A 14,045-nucleotide genomic window follows, 5' to 3' on the forward strand; every position below is an offset into this window, starting at 1 on the left:
ACTCCAGCCTGGGCAACAGAGCGAGACACCATCTCAAAAAAAAAAAAAAAATTTAATGAGCAGCTACTATATATGTCAAGCACTAAGCTAGGCAGCCTCTACAAAATTATTCATGGGTAGTAATTCATGGTTGAAAGCAACTCAAACCAGGAAGAGAAAGCAAACATTTTGGCTTCTGAGATATCTCATAACCCAATGCTCTAGCAACAGCCATACTACTAACAGTTTCAAAATGAAAGTCAACATCACACCACTACTTACCTAAAATCTTATCAAAATAATTAAGAAAAGAATCTGCATCAAAAGTGATTGGAGCTTCGGAAGGTTCTCTGCAATATTAAAGGACAAAGACAATTAATTTATTCTAAATACAACTCTTTGAAACTTTTCTAAAGTGGTGCCATTCTTAGGAAAGCTACCAAAGATAGAATTTCTAAGGAGGCACAGCAAGAAAAGTTGTAGTTTAAGTTTTAAAAATCCTTGAGTTTACTGGCCTTGCAGGACAACAGAAATGGGAAAGTCTGATAAATGAAAAGTAAAAATTGCATCTTGTTTATGTACATTTAGCTTATGCTGATTTAGGGACCTACCCACTCTCTAGCCCCAATAAGATATCTAGCATTAGCAAAACCATTATTTATTTGAGTTCATTTAAATAAAGCCTGTTCTTTTAAGAACTAAAGCTTAAAAAATAAACAAGAACATATCTTCCCTTATCCCTGCTTTCTTAAAGAGAGAATACCAAATATAAATTTAGATCTTTCATCAGGTTCAAGAGCATCAACACTAATAATGATATATTTGATACACAAGTAACAGTTTTTTTTGTTTTGTTTTTTTTTTGAGACGGAGTCTCGCTCTGTCACCCAGGCTGCGGTGCAGTGGCACGATCCCAGCTCACTGCAACCTCTGCCTTCCGGGGTCAAGCGATTCTCCTGCCTCAGCCTTTCAAGTAGCTGGGATTACAGGCATGCGCCACCATGCCCGGCTAATTTTTGTATTTTTAGTAGAGATGGGGTTTCACCATGCTGGCCAGGCTGGTTTTGAACTCCTGACTTCGTGATCTGCCTGCCTCGGTCTCCCAAAGTACTGGGATTACAGGTGTGAGCCACCGCGCCCAGCCTACAAGTAATAATTCTATCTACCTGTTTTTCCTGTTATTTGCCAAATGTAGTTTCATATTTCTGTTATTATTTCTGCCTCTGATGAATCCCTTTGAGTTTTCAGTATCCAATCTGCTTGCAGGGTGGGAGATCAGAGGTCTGAACTTGTTGAAAGCTAAATGTTGAGCCCATAAAGCTACTAAAGAGTAAAGTATATGGTTTCCCTGTGTGGTTCTGGATGATGGTTTTTAGGGTGATCTTTCTGGCTTATTTCAAGGATTGCAAAGGATGAGACTTCTAGAAATCTGACTTCAAATAAGTAAGTTATCACTATACTAGGCACAAAAAAGAAAGCAAGCAGTACAACTCATTTACTCAAAAAAAAAAAAAAAGTGGAAATGGCAATGACTATGACTTCAACATTTGGGTTCTAGCTATTTATATATTTATACTTTAACACAAATTACCGAGGCAGCTCTGCTCCCTTGTGGGTTGAGACTTTGGATATGAAAGCTTTCATGCTCTCTGAGACTTGAGTTAAGTCATAGTTCTGCTCCTTCTCCTCCTTGGAAACAGACTCTGATTCTTTTTTGCCAGCAGCTTCCTGCAGCAGCTGGTCCAGCTGATCTGGTGAGAGATCTAACCACTGGTCATCTGAAAAAGAAGAAAGCATAATACTGCCATTCTACATTCACATAAGTCCTCTTAGGAGAGGATCCTGTGAGACTGAGTAGAACATTTTAATTTTTTTTTTTTAACCCTTCCACTGTATCCTGGTCCATCACTTACCATCCTCTGGGGGAAGATTAGCCGCTTCTTTCTTAAGGTCTTCTATATCAAATGGTATTGTCTGTAATAAGGTTAAGATTTCTTCACCAGGGCTCATAGCAAGAGAACTATGAAAAATAAAAAACATGAGTATTTCTTCATAAGAGAACCTAGAATAGTAATCATAAATACATAGTATTTTAAGGTTGGAAGGGATTAGCTAGTCTAATTTGGGGAGTGTTTTTTTTTTTTTTTAAGAGATGGGGTTTCATTGTTGCCCAGAATGGACTCGAACTCCTGGGTTCAAATGATCCTCCACTTCATCCTCCCAAGTAGCCAGCACTACAAGTACATGCCAAAACACCTGGCTCTAATTTGTTTGTTTGTTTTTAACAGAGTTTCACTCTGTCGCCCAGGCTGGTGTGCAGTGGTGCGACCTCGGCTCACCACAACCTCCGCCTCCCAGGTTGAAGCGATTCTCCTGCCTCAACCTCCCAAGTAGCTGAGACTACAGGCATGCGCCACCACACCCAGCTAATTTTTGTATTTTTAGTAAAGATGGGGTTTCACCATATTGGCCAGGTTGGTCTCGAACTCCTGACCTCATAATCCCCCTGCCTTGGCCTCCCAAAGTGCTGGGATTACAGACATGAGCCACCGCACCCGGCCTTCTAATTTGTTTTTAAGCATATTTTTAGGTTGCAGATCCCTTTTTCTCAAACAAAACTTTTACCAGGAACTCTAAAATATAGAAGGGCTCAAAGAAAAACGGCCTTCATTAAAGTGGAGGATAGGCCAGGCACGGTGGCTCATGCCTGTAATCCCAGCACTTTGGGAGGCCAAGGTGGGGAGATCACTTGAGGTCAGGAGTTCACTTGGCCAACATGGTGAAACCCCGTCTCTACTAAAAACACAAAAATTAGCTGGGCATTGTGGCACATGCCTGTAATCCCAGCTACTCGGGAGGCTGAGGCAGGAGAATTGCTTGAACCCGGGAGGTGGAGGTTGCAGTGAGCCGCCCCAGCATGGGCGACTGAGCAAGACTCCATCTCAATAAATAAATAAAATAAAATAAAATAAAAATAAATAAATTGGAGGATAGAGGCTCAGAGATCTACACAATTGGCCTTCCTTTTTGGCTCTGAAGCAGGCTCCATGGAACATCATTATGAAGCCACTGATCTCGTATAATTCTTTCTATACATACATGCAGAGACAGGGTCTCTCTCTATATATGTATATATATGTACATACAGTTGTATTATGTTAATAGTACATATACATATAAAACACGTACTAAAAATACATAAAAATATACATATATATTTTATATACGAGGAAAAGAAGATCCAGAAGGAAAGTATCAATTAAAATTTATCTAGCATGTATTAAATGCTATGCTAACACTTTAAATACATTTTCTTATTGAGTCCTTTTGTTACTATTATAGAAGGTAATAATCCTGTTTTACAGATGAGAAAACCAGAACCCAGGGAAGTTCTTTAACTTTTGCAAAGTCTGTATTACCCAGGAGGCGGAGGTTGCAGTGAGCCAGGATCGTGCCATTGCACTCCAGGCTGGGCGACAAGAGCGAGACTCCGTTGGCCGGGGGGGGTGGCTCACGCCTGTAATCCCAGCGCTTTGGGAGGCCAAGGCGGGCGGATCACGAGGTCAGGAGATCGAGACCATCCTGGCTAACACAGTGAAACCCCGTCTCTACTAAAAAAAAAAAAAAAAATTAGCTGGGCGTGGTGGCGGGTACCTGTTGTCCCAGGTACTCGGGAGGCTGAGGCAGATGAATGGCGTGAACCCAGGAGGTGGAGCTTGCAGTAAGCCAGGATCGCGCCACTGCACCTCCAACCTGGGCACAGAGCAAGACTCCGTCTCAAAAAAAAAAGAGACTCCATAAAAAGAAAAAAAAATCCTCATTCTTTAAGACTTAACTCAAATACCTCCTCCCTGAAGCCTTCCATTATCTTTCTTTTTTTAACATCTCTGCTTCAACCTTAGTGAAAGTTTATTACCTTCTCACTATGACTCTCTTTAGCATTTGATATTCCAGAATGATTTTTATTTTGCCTTTTGTTATGATTATTTGGGTTATTCTCTCTCCTAGTAATGTTTACATATTAATAATACAGAGTAGAGACAGTTCCCCATCACCTACGTGATTTTGCAAGGTATGCAAATGTTTATCCAATTAAAGCAAGTCCTTTATACAACTTGATTTGATCCATTCTTAATAGTTCAGACAGGGTGCCATCAATTTATGTAACAAATCATGTCACCATTATGTCACTCACTCAACACATAAGTATCTCTGTGCATAGTTTCTTTTTTTTCTTTTTCTAAGACAGGGTCTCACTCTGTCGCCTAGGCTAGAGTGCGTGGCATGATCACAGCTCACTGCAGCCTTGACTCTTGGGATCAAGCAATCTTCCTATCTCAGCAAGTAGCTGGGATTACAGGCATTAGCCACTGTGCCTGGCTATTTATTTATTTTTAATTTGAGTAGCTGGGATTACAGGTGCCCACCACCTCATCCGGCTAATTTTTTATATTTGTAGTAGAGATGGGGTTTCACCATGTTGGCCAGGTTGGTCTCAAACTCCTGACCTCAGGTGATTCACCCATCTCGGTCTCCCAAAGTGCTGGGATTACAGGTGTGAGCCACTGTGCCCGGCCTATTTGTTTATTTTTAATTGACAAAAAAGTGTATAGGTTTATCATGTACCTTAAAAATATTGTAGAGATGTAATCCCAGCACTTTGGGAGGCTGAGGAGGGCAGATCACAAGGTCAGGAGATCGAGACCATCCTGGCCAACATGGTGAAACCCTGTCTGTGCTAAAATACGAAAAAGATTAGCCAGGTGTGATGGCACGCGCCTGTAGTCCCAGCTACTCAGGAGGCTGAGGCAGGGGCATCGCTTGAACCCGGGAGGTGGAGGCTGCGGTGAGCTGAGATCGCGCCACTACACTCCAGCCTGGTGACAGAGAGAGACTCCATCTCAAAAAAAAAAAAAAAAAAAAAAAAAATTGTAGAGAAAGCTAATGTTTCCTTTGATGACCACTGCCACCCATCCCAATCCATTGTCTTGCTCCCCAGAGGTGACTGCTTTCTCAAGTATACTTCGGCACTTTTCTCTCTCTCTGTGTGTATATATATTTCTGTTTCTATTTCTTGTATTTGCTGTCTGTCCTTTTGCTGGAATGTTATTCTCCTAAATACCTGAATGCCTCACTCCTTCACTTCATTCAGGTCTCTTCTCAAAGAAAACTTCCTTAGAAAGGCCTTCCTTGACTAATCTATCTAGAAAAGCAGTCTCTACCCCTGTACCCCACACACTGCTTTTTCTTCATAGCACTTACCACCCCCTAATATTACATAATGGCTTGCGTTCTTTCTCCTACATTAGCATGTAAGCTCTATAAGGACAAGGACACTTTGGGTTCATTTATTTTATCCCCAGTACCTGGAATAGGGCCTGGCACATAGGAGGCATTCAATAAATATTTGTTGAATAAATGAATATATATGTATCTATAAATAATGTATTGTTTTGTTTTGAGACGGAGTCTTGCTCTGTCACCTAGGCTGGAGTGCAGTGGCGCGATGTTGGCTCACTGCAACCTCCACCTCCAGGGTTCATGCGATTCTCCTGCCTCAGCCTCCCGAGCAGCTGGGATTACAGGTGCATGCCAACACGCCCAGCTAGTTTTTCAATTTTTAGTAGAGACAGGGTTTCACCATATTGGCCAGGCTGGTCTTGAACTCCTGACCTCGTGATCCACCCGCCTTGGCCTCCCAAAATGCTGGCATTACAGGTGTAAGCCACTGCGCCCAGCCTGTATTGTATTTTGTATATTTAAAATTTTTGTATGTGTAACATCCACACGGTATATATTTTATTCTTTTTCATTTTAAGTTTTAATTTTTGTGGGTACATAGTAGGTGTATATATTTATAGGGTATATGAGATGTTTTGATACAGGCATGTAATGTGAAATAAGTACATCATGGAGAATGGGGTATCCATCCTCTCAAGCATTTATCCTTCGAGTTACAAACAATCCAATTACACTGTATGTTAAATGTATAATTAAGTTATCATTGACTATAGTCACCCTGTTGTGCTATCAAATAGTAGGTCTTACTCATTCGTTCTATTTTTTTTTTTTTTTGGTACCCATTACTGTACGTATTTATAACTTGCTTTTTTTTTTTTTTTTCACTGCATTGTTTTTGAAATCTATTCATTTAGATCAGTGGTTCCCATTTAGATCAGTGGTTCCCAACCAGGGACAATTTTGCCGCCCAGGTACCTCTGGCAATGTCTGGAGACATTTTTGGTTGTCATGATTGGGGGATGAGGGAGAAGTGCTATTGATATTTACTGGATAGAGGCCAGGGATGCTGTTAAATGTCCTATGAAGTGCAAGCCAGTCCCTCACAATAAATTATCAGATCCAAAATGTCAGTAGCACTGAGGTTGAAAAATCCTAAATCAGATATATGTAAATATAGTTAATCTCTGGTTAACTACTAGATAGCAGGCTATCATATAAATACACTGCAATTCATTTATCCATTATTGATGGATACTTTGGTTGCTTATAATTTTTCACTATTACAATCTCTGATAAATTAGGGGAAAGTCTATGATATTATATGTAGGAGCTAAAAACAATTCTAAACTGAGAGACAGAGAGCAGAATAATGGCTGGCTGGGTGCAGTGGCTCACACTTGTAATCCCAGAACTTTGAGAAGCCAAGGCAGGGGGATCTCTTAAACCCAGGAGGTCAAGATTGCAATGAGCTATGACTGTACCACTGCACTCCAGCCTAGGCAACAGAGTGAGACTCTATCTCAAATAATAATAATAATAAAAGTAGAATGATGGTTACCAGAGGCTGGGAAGGGTAGCAGAGAGCGGGGGGAAAAGAGGGGATAGTTAATGGTTACAAAAATTAGTTAAATAGAAGGAATAAGAGCTAGTGTTTGCTGCTCTGCCTATGGAGTAGCCATTCTTTATTCCTTTACTTTCTTAATAAACATACTTTCACTTTACTCTATGGACTTGCCCAAAATTCTTTCTTGCATGAGATCCAAGAACCCTCTCTTGGGGTCTGGATCTGGAACGCTTTTTAGTAACATCTTCCTGGCAAATCCCAAAAAATATTTTTTAAAAAATTAAAAAGAGCTAGTGTTTGGTAGCACAACAGGGTGACTACAGTTAATAATAATTTATTATATAGTTCCAAATACCTTAAAAAAATGGAATAACTAAAAATATTCCCAACACAAAGAAATGATAAATGCTTGAGGTGATGGAAAGCTTAATTACCCTGATTTGATCATTATACATTGTATGCCACATGGACATTATACATGTAATCACATGTACCCCATAAATATGTACAACTAGTATGTATCCACAATAATTAAAAATAAAAAATTAATGGCTGGGTGCATTGGCTCACGCCTGTAATCTCAGCACTTTGGGAGGCCAAGGTGGGTGGATCACCTGAGGTCAGGAGTTTGAGACCAGTCTGGCCAACATGGTGAAACTCCATCTCTACTAAAAATACAAAAATTAGCCAGACCTGGTGGTGCATGCCTATAGTCCTAGCTACTTGGGAGGCTGAGGCAGAAGAATCACTTGAACCCGGGAGGCAGAGCACTGCACTCCAGCCTGGGTGACTAAGCGAGTCTCTGTCTAAAAAAAATAAATAAATAATAATAACAATAAATGAAAAAAAGTGAAAATGAAAGGTAAATCTAAAATAAAAGTCTACGATATTAATTCAGCTATTTTTTAAAAACCACAAACATTGGGAATTCAACAACAGGTCTGGAGGGAGATGGAAGTTTGGTTTTAAACTGTTTAAAAATTATCCTGGTGTGCAGAATGGGAGCCTCTCCTGCAACGTAAATTAAAATGTTGGACATTTAAGCTACTTATAATTTTTTCCCCAACAGTAAAAAATAGTTGAGTAAATTATGGGGGTACATCCATTTGCTGAAATATTGTGCAGCTTTTTTTTTTTTTTTTGAGATGGAGTCTCACTCTGTCCCCAGGTGCAATCTCAGCTCACGGCAACCTCCGCCTCCTGAGTTCAAGCGATTCTCCTGCCTCAGCCTCCCTAGTAGCTGGGACTACAGGCACGCACCATCATGCCCAGCTAATTTTTGTATTTTTAGTAGATACGGGGTTTCACCATGTTGACCAGGATGGTCTCGATCTTTTGACCTCGTGATCCGCCTGCCTCGGCCTCCCAAAGTGCTGGGATTACAGGCGTGAGCCACTGCGCCTGGCCATATTGTGCAGCTTTTAAAAATTATGTTTATAAAGACTTCGTAATGCCATGGAAAATGTGATATCATGATGAGTAAAATTACACAGAGGAGGATGCAAAATTTCTTTCGTTGTTTTTTTTTTCTTTTTTGAGGCAGAGTCTCATTCTGTCATCCAGGCTGGAGTGCAGTGGTGTGATCGCTTGAGCCCAGGAGGCAGAGGTTGCCAGCCTGGGTGACAGAGTGAGACTCCGTCTCAAAAAAATAAATAAGTAAGAATAATAAATAATAAATAATAAATAAAAAGAACTACCTAAATACCAATCTTTGTAGTAGGAGTCTTAACAATAACTCACCTTTCTGGCCAGTCTACTGAGAGCTGGAAGTAATTCTCTGCCATTTCTAGCCTTTCCCGGTACTGAGCAGAACCTTCTATCAGTCCCTTAAAAAAAAAAAATGGTCTATCAGAACATTACTCACAAGTTGTCATGAAAAAAATGTGTTCACCAGCAACTTTCAGGGAGGCAGCAAATAATCTACTACTCAGGAATCACGTGCCCCAAGTCCTAGGCCCTGTTTTGTCATTAATGGGCCTGTTTGAGCTCCAGTTTCTTCAAATGAGGGGACGCGGCTAGATGTAGTGATTCCTAATCTTTTCCACCATTAAGGGCCTATTTCCAGTTTGGAAAGTTTTCCACCATTTTCTTTTACTTAATTACTTATTAAGATATAATTGGCTGGGTGCGATGGCTCACGCCTATAATCCCAACACTTTGGGAGGATGAGGTGGGCAGACTGCTTGAGCTCAGGAGTTCAGGACCAGCCTGGGCAACATGGTGAGACCCTGCCTCTATGAAAAAAAAAATAAATTAAAGATATAGCTGATTAACTAGTAATTCACAAAACAAAGTACAGAAAGTTTGCCAAGTAGAATAAAAAATGGCAAAATCCCACCATTATTATCATTTGTGTTTTCTAAATGCATATTTATAGTGATAGTCATACTTAGTATTTTACATTTTTTAAGAATATACTAGCTGGGCACTGGGGCTCATGCCTATAATCTCAGTACTTTGGGAGGCAGAGGTGGGAGGATCACTTGAGGACATGAGTTTGAGACCAGCCTGGGCAACATAGCAAGACTTCGACTCTACTAAAAAGAAAAAAAAACAATCTTTAGCCAGGCAATGGTGGCACATGCCTATAGTCTCAGCTATTTGAAAGGCTGAGGCAGGAGGATCACTTGAGCCTAGGAGTTCGAGGCTGCAGTGAGCTATGATCCTACCACAACACTCTGGCTTGCGTGACAGAGCAAGACCCTATACAACAACAATAACAACAACAGTAATAGCTGGGCACGGTGGCTCACGCCTGTAATCCCAGCACTTTGGGAGGCCAAGGCGGATGGATCACCTGAGGTCAGGAGTCCGAGACCAGCCTGGCCAACATGGTGAAACCCCATTTCTACTAAAAATACAAAAATCGGCTGGGTGTGGTAGTGTGGGCCTGTAATCCCAGTTACTCAGGAGGCTGAGGCTGAGGAGAATCGCTTGAACCTAGGAGGTAGAGGTTGTAGTGAGCCAAGATTGTGCCATTGCACTCCAGCCTAGGCGATAAGAGCAAAACTCCATCTCAAAAAAAAAAAAAAATACCATATATACTATAATATCATTAGTACTTTTCGTATTGCTGTGCCATCTTTATCATCGTCATATTCTTAGGGACTTTTCCACTTCTTGGATATTTCCTTTAAAAAGATTATTCAAAGTGAAGGTTCCAAGTTTGAACCTTTCTATACCTCTTGGAAGACACTACCAAATTACTTTCCAGTTAAGATTCTACCAGTTTGCAATGTTACCAGCAAGGTATAGGAGTGTTATTTTTACCATACTCTCGACAGCACAGAATATCATTCATATCCTTTTGTACATACATGAAAGACATTCTTCATTACTGTGTTCATATATATATATATATATCTTTACTACTTGTGAAGTTGAATATTTTAAGAGAAATTTACTAGGTATCTTTTAGTAATTTTTAAAATCCACATCTTTGCTAATTTTCCTATCTGGTGTTTTCATGTTTGCATTATCAAGTTTTTGCAAGTTGTTTTATCTGGTACAGATAATCACTTTCATCATTTAATACCAACAGTGTTAGTTTTTCTCTAATACTGGAAACAGTTCATAGATACCTCCTTCATTAGCACCTGAGTACCACTGAACTAGAAAGGTCTCCTTTAAGTCTAGCTTCCATAATTATGTCATACATTTAAATATGGACTATAGGACTTTAAGTCGCTGGCTTGATTTTCCCTGGATTGAATACTTAAAAGCAAATATATTGCAAGTCCTACCTTAAAGTAATCATTCTTTTTCAGACTTTCAAGGAAACTGGCCCAGAGTGGTGAGGCAGTCACAAGGGATTTCTTGCAGTCAGAAAAATGTGGGCTACATTTGGAGCATAAGATCTCAAATCCATGAGCCTAGATGAGATAGGTAGAATTTTTGTTACTAAGTTCCTTTTTTCCCGTATCTTATTATAACACATTACTTTTTTTCCATTGAGCCACAGTCTAGAACTAGGTGACTGGATACATGGGCATTTGGACAATTATAACACTTTTTGAATTTTATGAAAAATATAAACTTATTCCCAAGTTTCTCAATCATTATAGATAACTAAAAACATAAAAGGAAAGAAAATAATATACAATAAAGATTCCTGTTCTCTTCAAAGAGATTCCTTTTCCTGCTGATTACAAAACCAGAAATTTACATTTTTTTTTGTTTGATTATGAACAGGGTTACAAAAGGTTTCTTGTCCAACAGAAATTATACATATATTGAACATGATCTCAGACATAGTAAAGAGAGGAAATCACTTCATTTTAAAAGTCCTTTGATTAAAAAAAATAATAGATGCACATGGCTAAATAATTCAAACAGGGAGCTTCCCTGATCAAGCTAGAGAACACCATTACCAACTTCTTGCACATCCTTTCAGAAGTAACCTACACACTGAAGTATTATGTGTGTGCCTCTCTGTATGCATAGCTTTCTACTCCACCCCTTTTGTTGCTCAATGGACGCATACACACTACTCTACACCTTGCTTTTTACACTTAACCATATACCTTGGAGATCACTTACATGAGCACACACAAATTCATACATCTTACTTCATGGCTAGAGCACAATTTATCTAACTATTCCCCTACTAATGTACATTTAAGTAGTTTCCAGTCTCCTGCTACTATGAACAATGCTGTCATGACTATGCTCCATATATGTCCTTGTATATAGGTAAAATACATAGAGAATCATTTTCTAGAAGTGAAAATGCTGACTAAAAAGGTTTGTGCATTTTAAATGTTGATGAATACAGATGGTCCCCAACTTATGATGGTTTGACTTAACAATTTTTTGACTTTATGATGATGTGAAAGCAATATGCATTCAGTAGAAACCTTACTTATAATTTTTATCTTTTTGCAGGCTAGCAATATGCATACTGTCTCATGATGCTGGATACACAGTGGCAGCAAGCTGCAGTTGGCAATGTGATCACAAAGGCAATCAACCAATACTGTACTCTATAGTATATTCAATAAATTACATGACATATTCAACAGTTTATTATAAAATAGCCTTTGTGTTAGATGATTTTGCCCAACTGTATGCTAATGTAAGTATTCTGAGCCCATTTAAGGTAGGCTAGGCTAAGCTATGATGTTTGGTTGGTTAGCTGTATTAAATATATTTTTGACTTATGATATTTTCAATTTTTGACAGGTTTATCAGGAAGTTACCCCACTGTAAGTCAAGGAACATCTGTTTTGCCAAAATGTTCTCCTAAGGGATACAATCAATTTATATTCCTATCAACAATGTCTGAGAGTGTTTTTCTGTATATATTCTCAACAACCCAGTATGTATTATCAAGCCGTTTGATACTTGCTAATAAATGATGAAAAACACTATTGTGAGGAAGAATCAATATCGTAAAAACGGCCATACTACCCAAGGTAATTTATAGATTCAATGCCATCCCCACCAAGCTACCAATGACTTTCTTCACAGAATTGGAAAAAAACTACTTTAAAGTTCATATGCAACCAAAAAAGAGCCTGCATTGCCAAGTCAATCCTAAGCCAAAAGAACAAAGCTGGAGACATCATGCTACCTGACTTCAAACTATACTGCAAGGCTACAGTAACCAAAACAGCAAGGTACTGGTACCAAAACAGAGATATAGACTAATGGAACAGAACGGAGCTCTCAGAAATAATGCCACATATCTACAACTATCTGGTCTTTGACAAACCTGACAAAAACAAGAAATGGGGAAAGGATTCCCTATTTAATAAATGGTGCTGGAAAAACTGGCTAGCCATATGTAGAAAGCTGAAACTGGATCCCTTCCTTATACCTTATACAAAAATTAATTCAAGATGGATTGAAGACTTAAATGTTAGACCTAAAACCATAAAAACCCTAGAAGAAAACCTAGGCAGTACCATTCAGGACATAGGCATCGGCAAGGACTTCATGTCTAAAACACCAAAAGCAATGGCAACAAAAGCCAAAATTGACAAATGGGATCTAATTAAACTCAAGAGCTTCTGCACAGCAAAAGAAACTACCATCAGGGTGAACAGGCAACCTACAAAATGGGAGAAAATTTTTGCAATCTACTTATCTAACAAAGGGCTAATATCCAGAATCTACAAAGAACTTAAACAAATTTACAAGAAAAAAACAAACAACCCCATCAACAAGTGGGCGAAGGACATGAACAGACACTTCTCAAAAGAAGACAGTTATGCAGCCAAAATGCTCATCATCACTCGCCATCAGAGAAATGCAAATCAAAACCACAATGAGATGGTAATCTCACACCAGTTAGAATGGCGATCATTAAAAAGTCAGAGAACAACAGGTGCTGGAGAGGATGTGGAGAAATAGGAACACTTTTACACTGTTGGTGGGACTGTAAACTAGTTCAACCATTGTGGAAGTCAGTGTGGCGATTCCTCAGGGATCTAGAACTAGAAATACCATTTGACCCAGCCATCCCATTACTGGGTATATGCCCAAAGGATTATAAATCATGCTGCTATAAAGACACATGCACACGTATGTTCACTGTGGCACTATTCACAATAGCAAAGACTTGGAACCAACCCAAATGTCCAACAATGATAGACTGGATTAAGAAGATGTGGCACATATACACCATGGAATACTATGCAGCCATAAAAAATGATGAGTTCATGTCCTTTGTAGGGACATGGATGAAGCTGGAAACCATCACTCTCAGCAAACTATTGCAAGGACAAAAAACCAAACACCGCATGTTCTCACTCATAGGTGGGGAATTGAACAATGAGAACACACGGACACAGGAAGGCGAACATCACACACCGGGGCCTGTTGTGGGGTGGGGGGAGTGGGGAGGGACAGCATTAGGAGATATATCTAATATAAATGACGAGTTAATGGGTGCAGCACACCGACATGGCGCGTGTATACATATGTAACAAACCTGCACGTTGTGCACATGTACCCTAAAACTTAAAGCACAATAATAAAAAGAAAATCTAGACATTCCTATCAATGTCTAGATTGTAACATTTTTGAAAGCAAACAAAAAAAAAAAAAAGAAAAACACTATTTTGTAGCTTTAAAGTGCATTTCTTTTATTATGAGTTAAGATTCAATATTTTTCATATGTTTAAATTAAGGGTCACCTGTATTTCCTTTTCTGTGGACTATGTTCATAGTTCTGAACATTTTAAAATTAATTGGCTAGTATTATCTTTTTCATATTGACTTAAAGGAACACTTTATGTATTAGAGAAGTCAGCTCTTT

General features: G+C 39.2%; 2 protein-coding genes across 11 annotated transcripts in view; one reads left to right on the top strand and one right to left on the bottom strand.

Moving 5' to 3' along the window:
- The window catches only part of NUDT13 (nudix hydrolase 13), a 41,165-nt gene extending 27,308 nt beyond the window's left edge, over positions 1 to 13,857 (top strand). Inside the window, exons 9-10 of the transcript XR_010146634.1 lie at positions 11,669 to 11,858; positions 11,966 to 13,857. The gene's annotated coding sequence lies outside the window, so the exon portion shown is untranslated. The remainder of the gene's footprint in view (positions 1 to 11,668; positions 11,859 to 11,965) is intronic.
- ECD (ecdysoneless cell cycle regulator) overlaps positions 1 to 14,045 on the bottom strand; it is a 92,915-nt gene that overhangs the window by 62,583 nt on the left and 16,287 nt on the right. For all 10 annotated transcript variants that reach the window (XM_063780754.1, XM_054660239.2, XM_054660241.2 and 7 more), the window contains 5 exons: positions 10,528 to 10,656; positions 8,525 to 8,610; positions 1,893 to 1,999; positions 1,571 to 1,757; positions 262 to 329 (listed from right to left, as the gene is read on the bottom strand). In XM_063780754.1, coding sequence (XP_063636824.1) covers positions 262 to 329; positions 1,571 to 1,757; positions 1,893 to 1,999; positions 8,525 to 8,610; positions 10,528 to 10,656 — 577 coding nt within the window. The remainder of the gene's footprint in view (positions 1 to 261; positions 330 to 1,570; positions 1,758 to 1,892; positions 2,000 to 8,524; positions 8,611 to 10,527; positions 10,657 to 14,045) is intronic.

This window comes from Pan troglodytes, chromosome 8 (assembly GCF_028858775.2).
Source record: "Pan troglodytes isolate AG18354 chromosome 8, NHGRI_mPanTro3-v2.0_pri, whole genome shotgun sequence".
NCBI lineage: Eukaryota > Metazoa > Chordata > Mammalia > Primates > Hominidae > Pan > Pan troglodytes.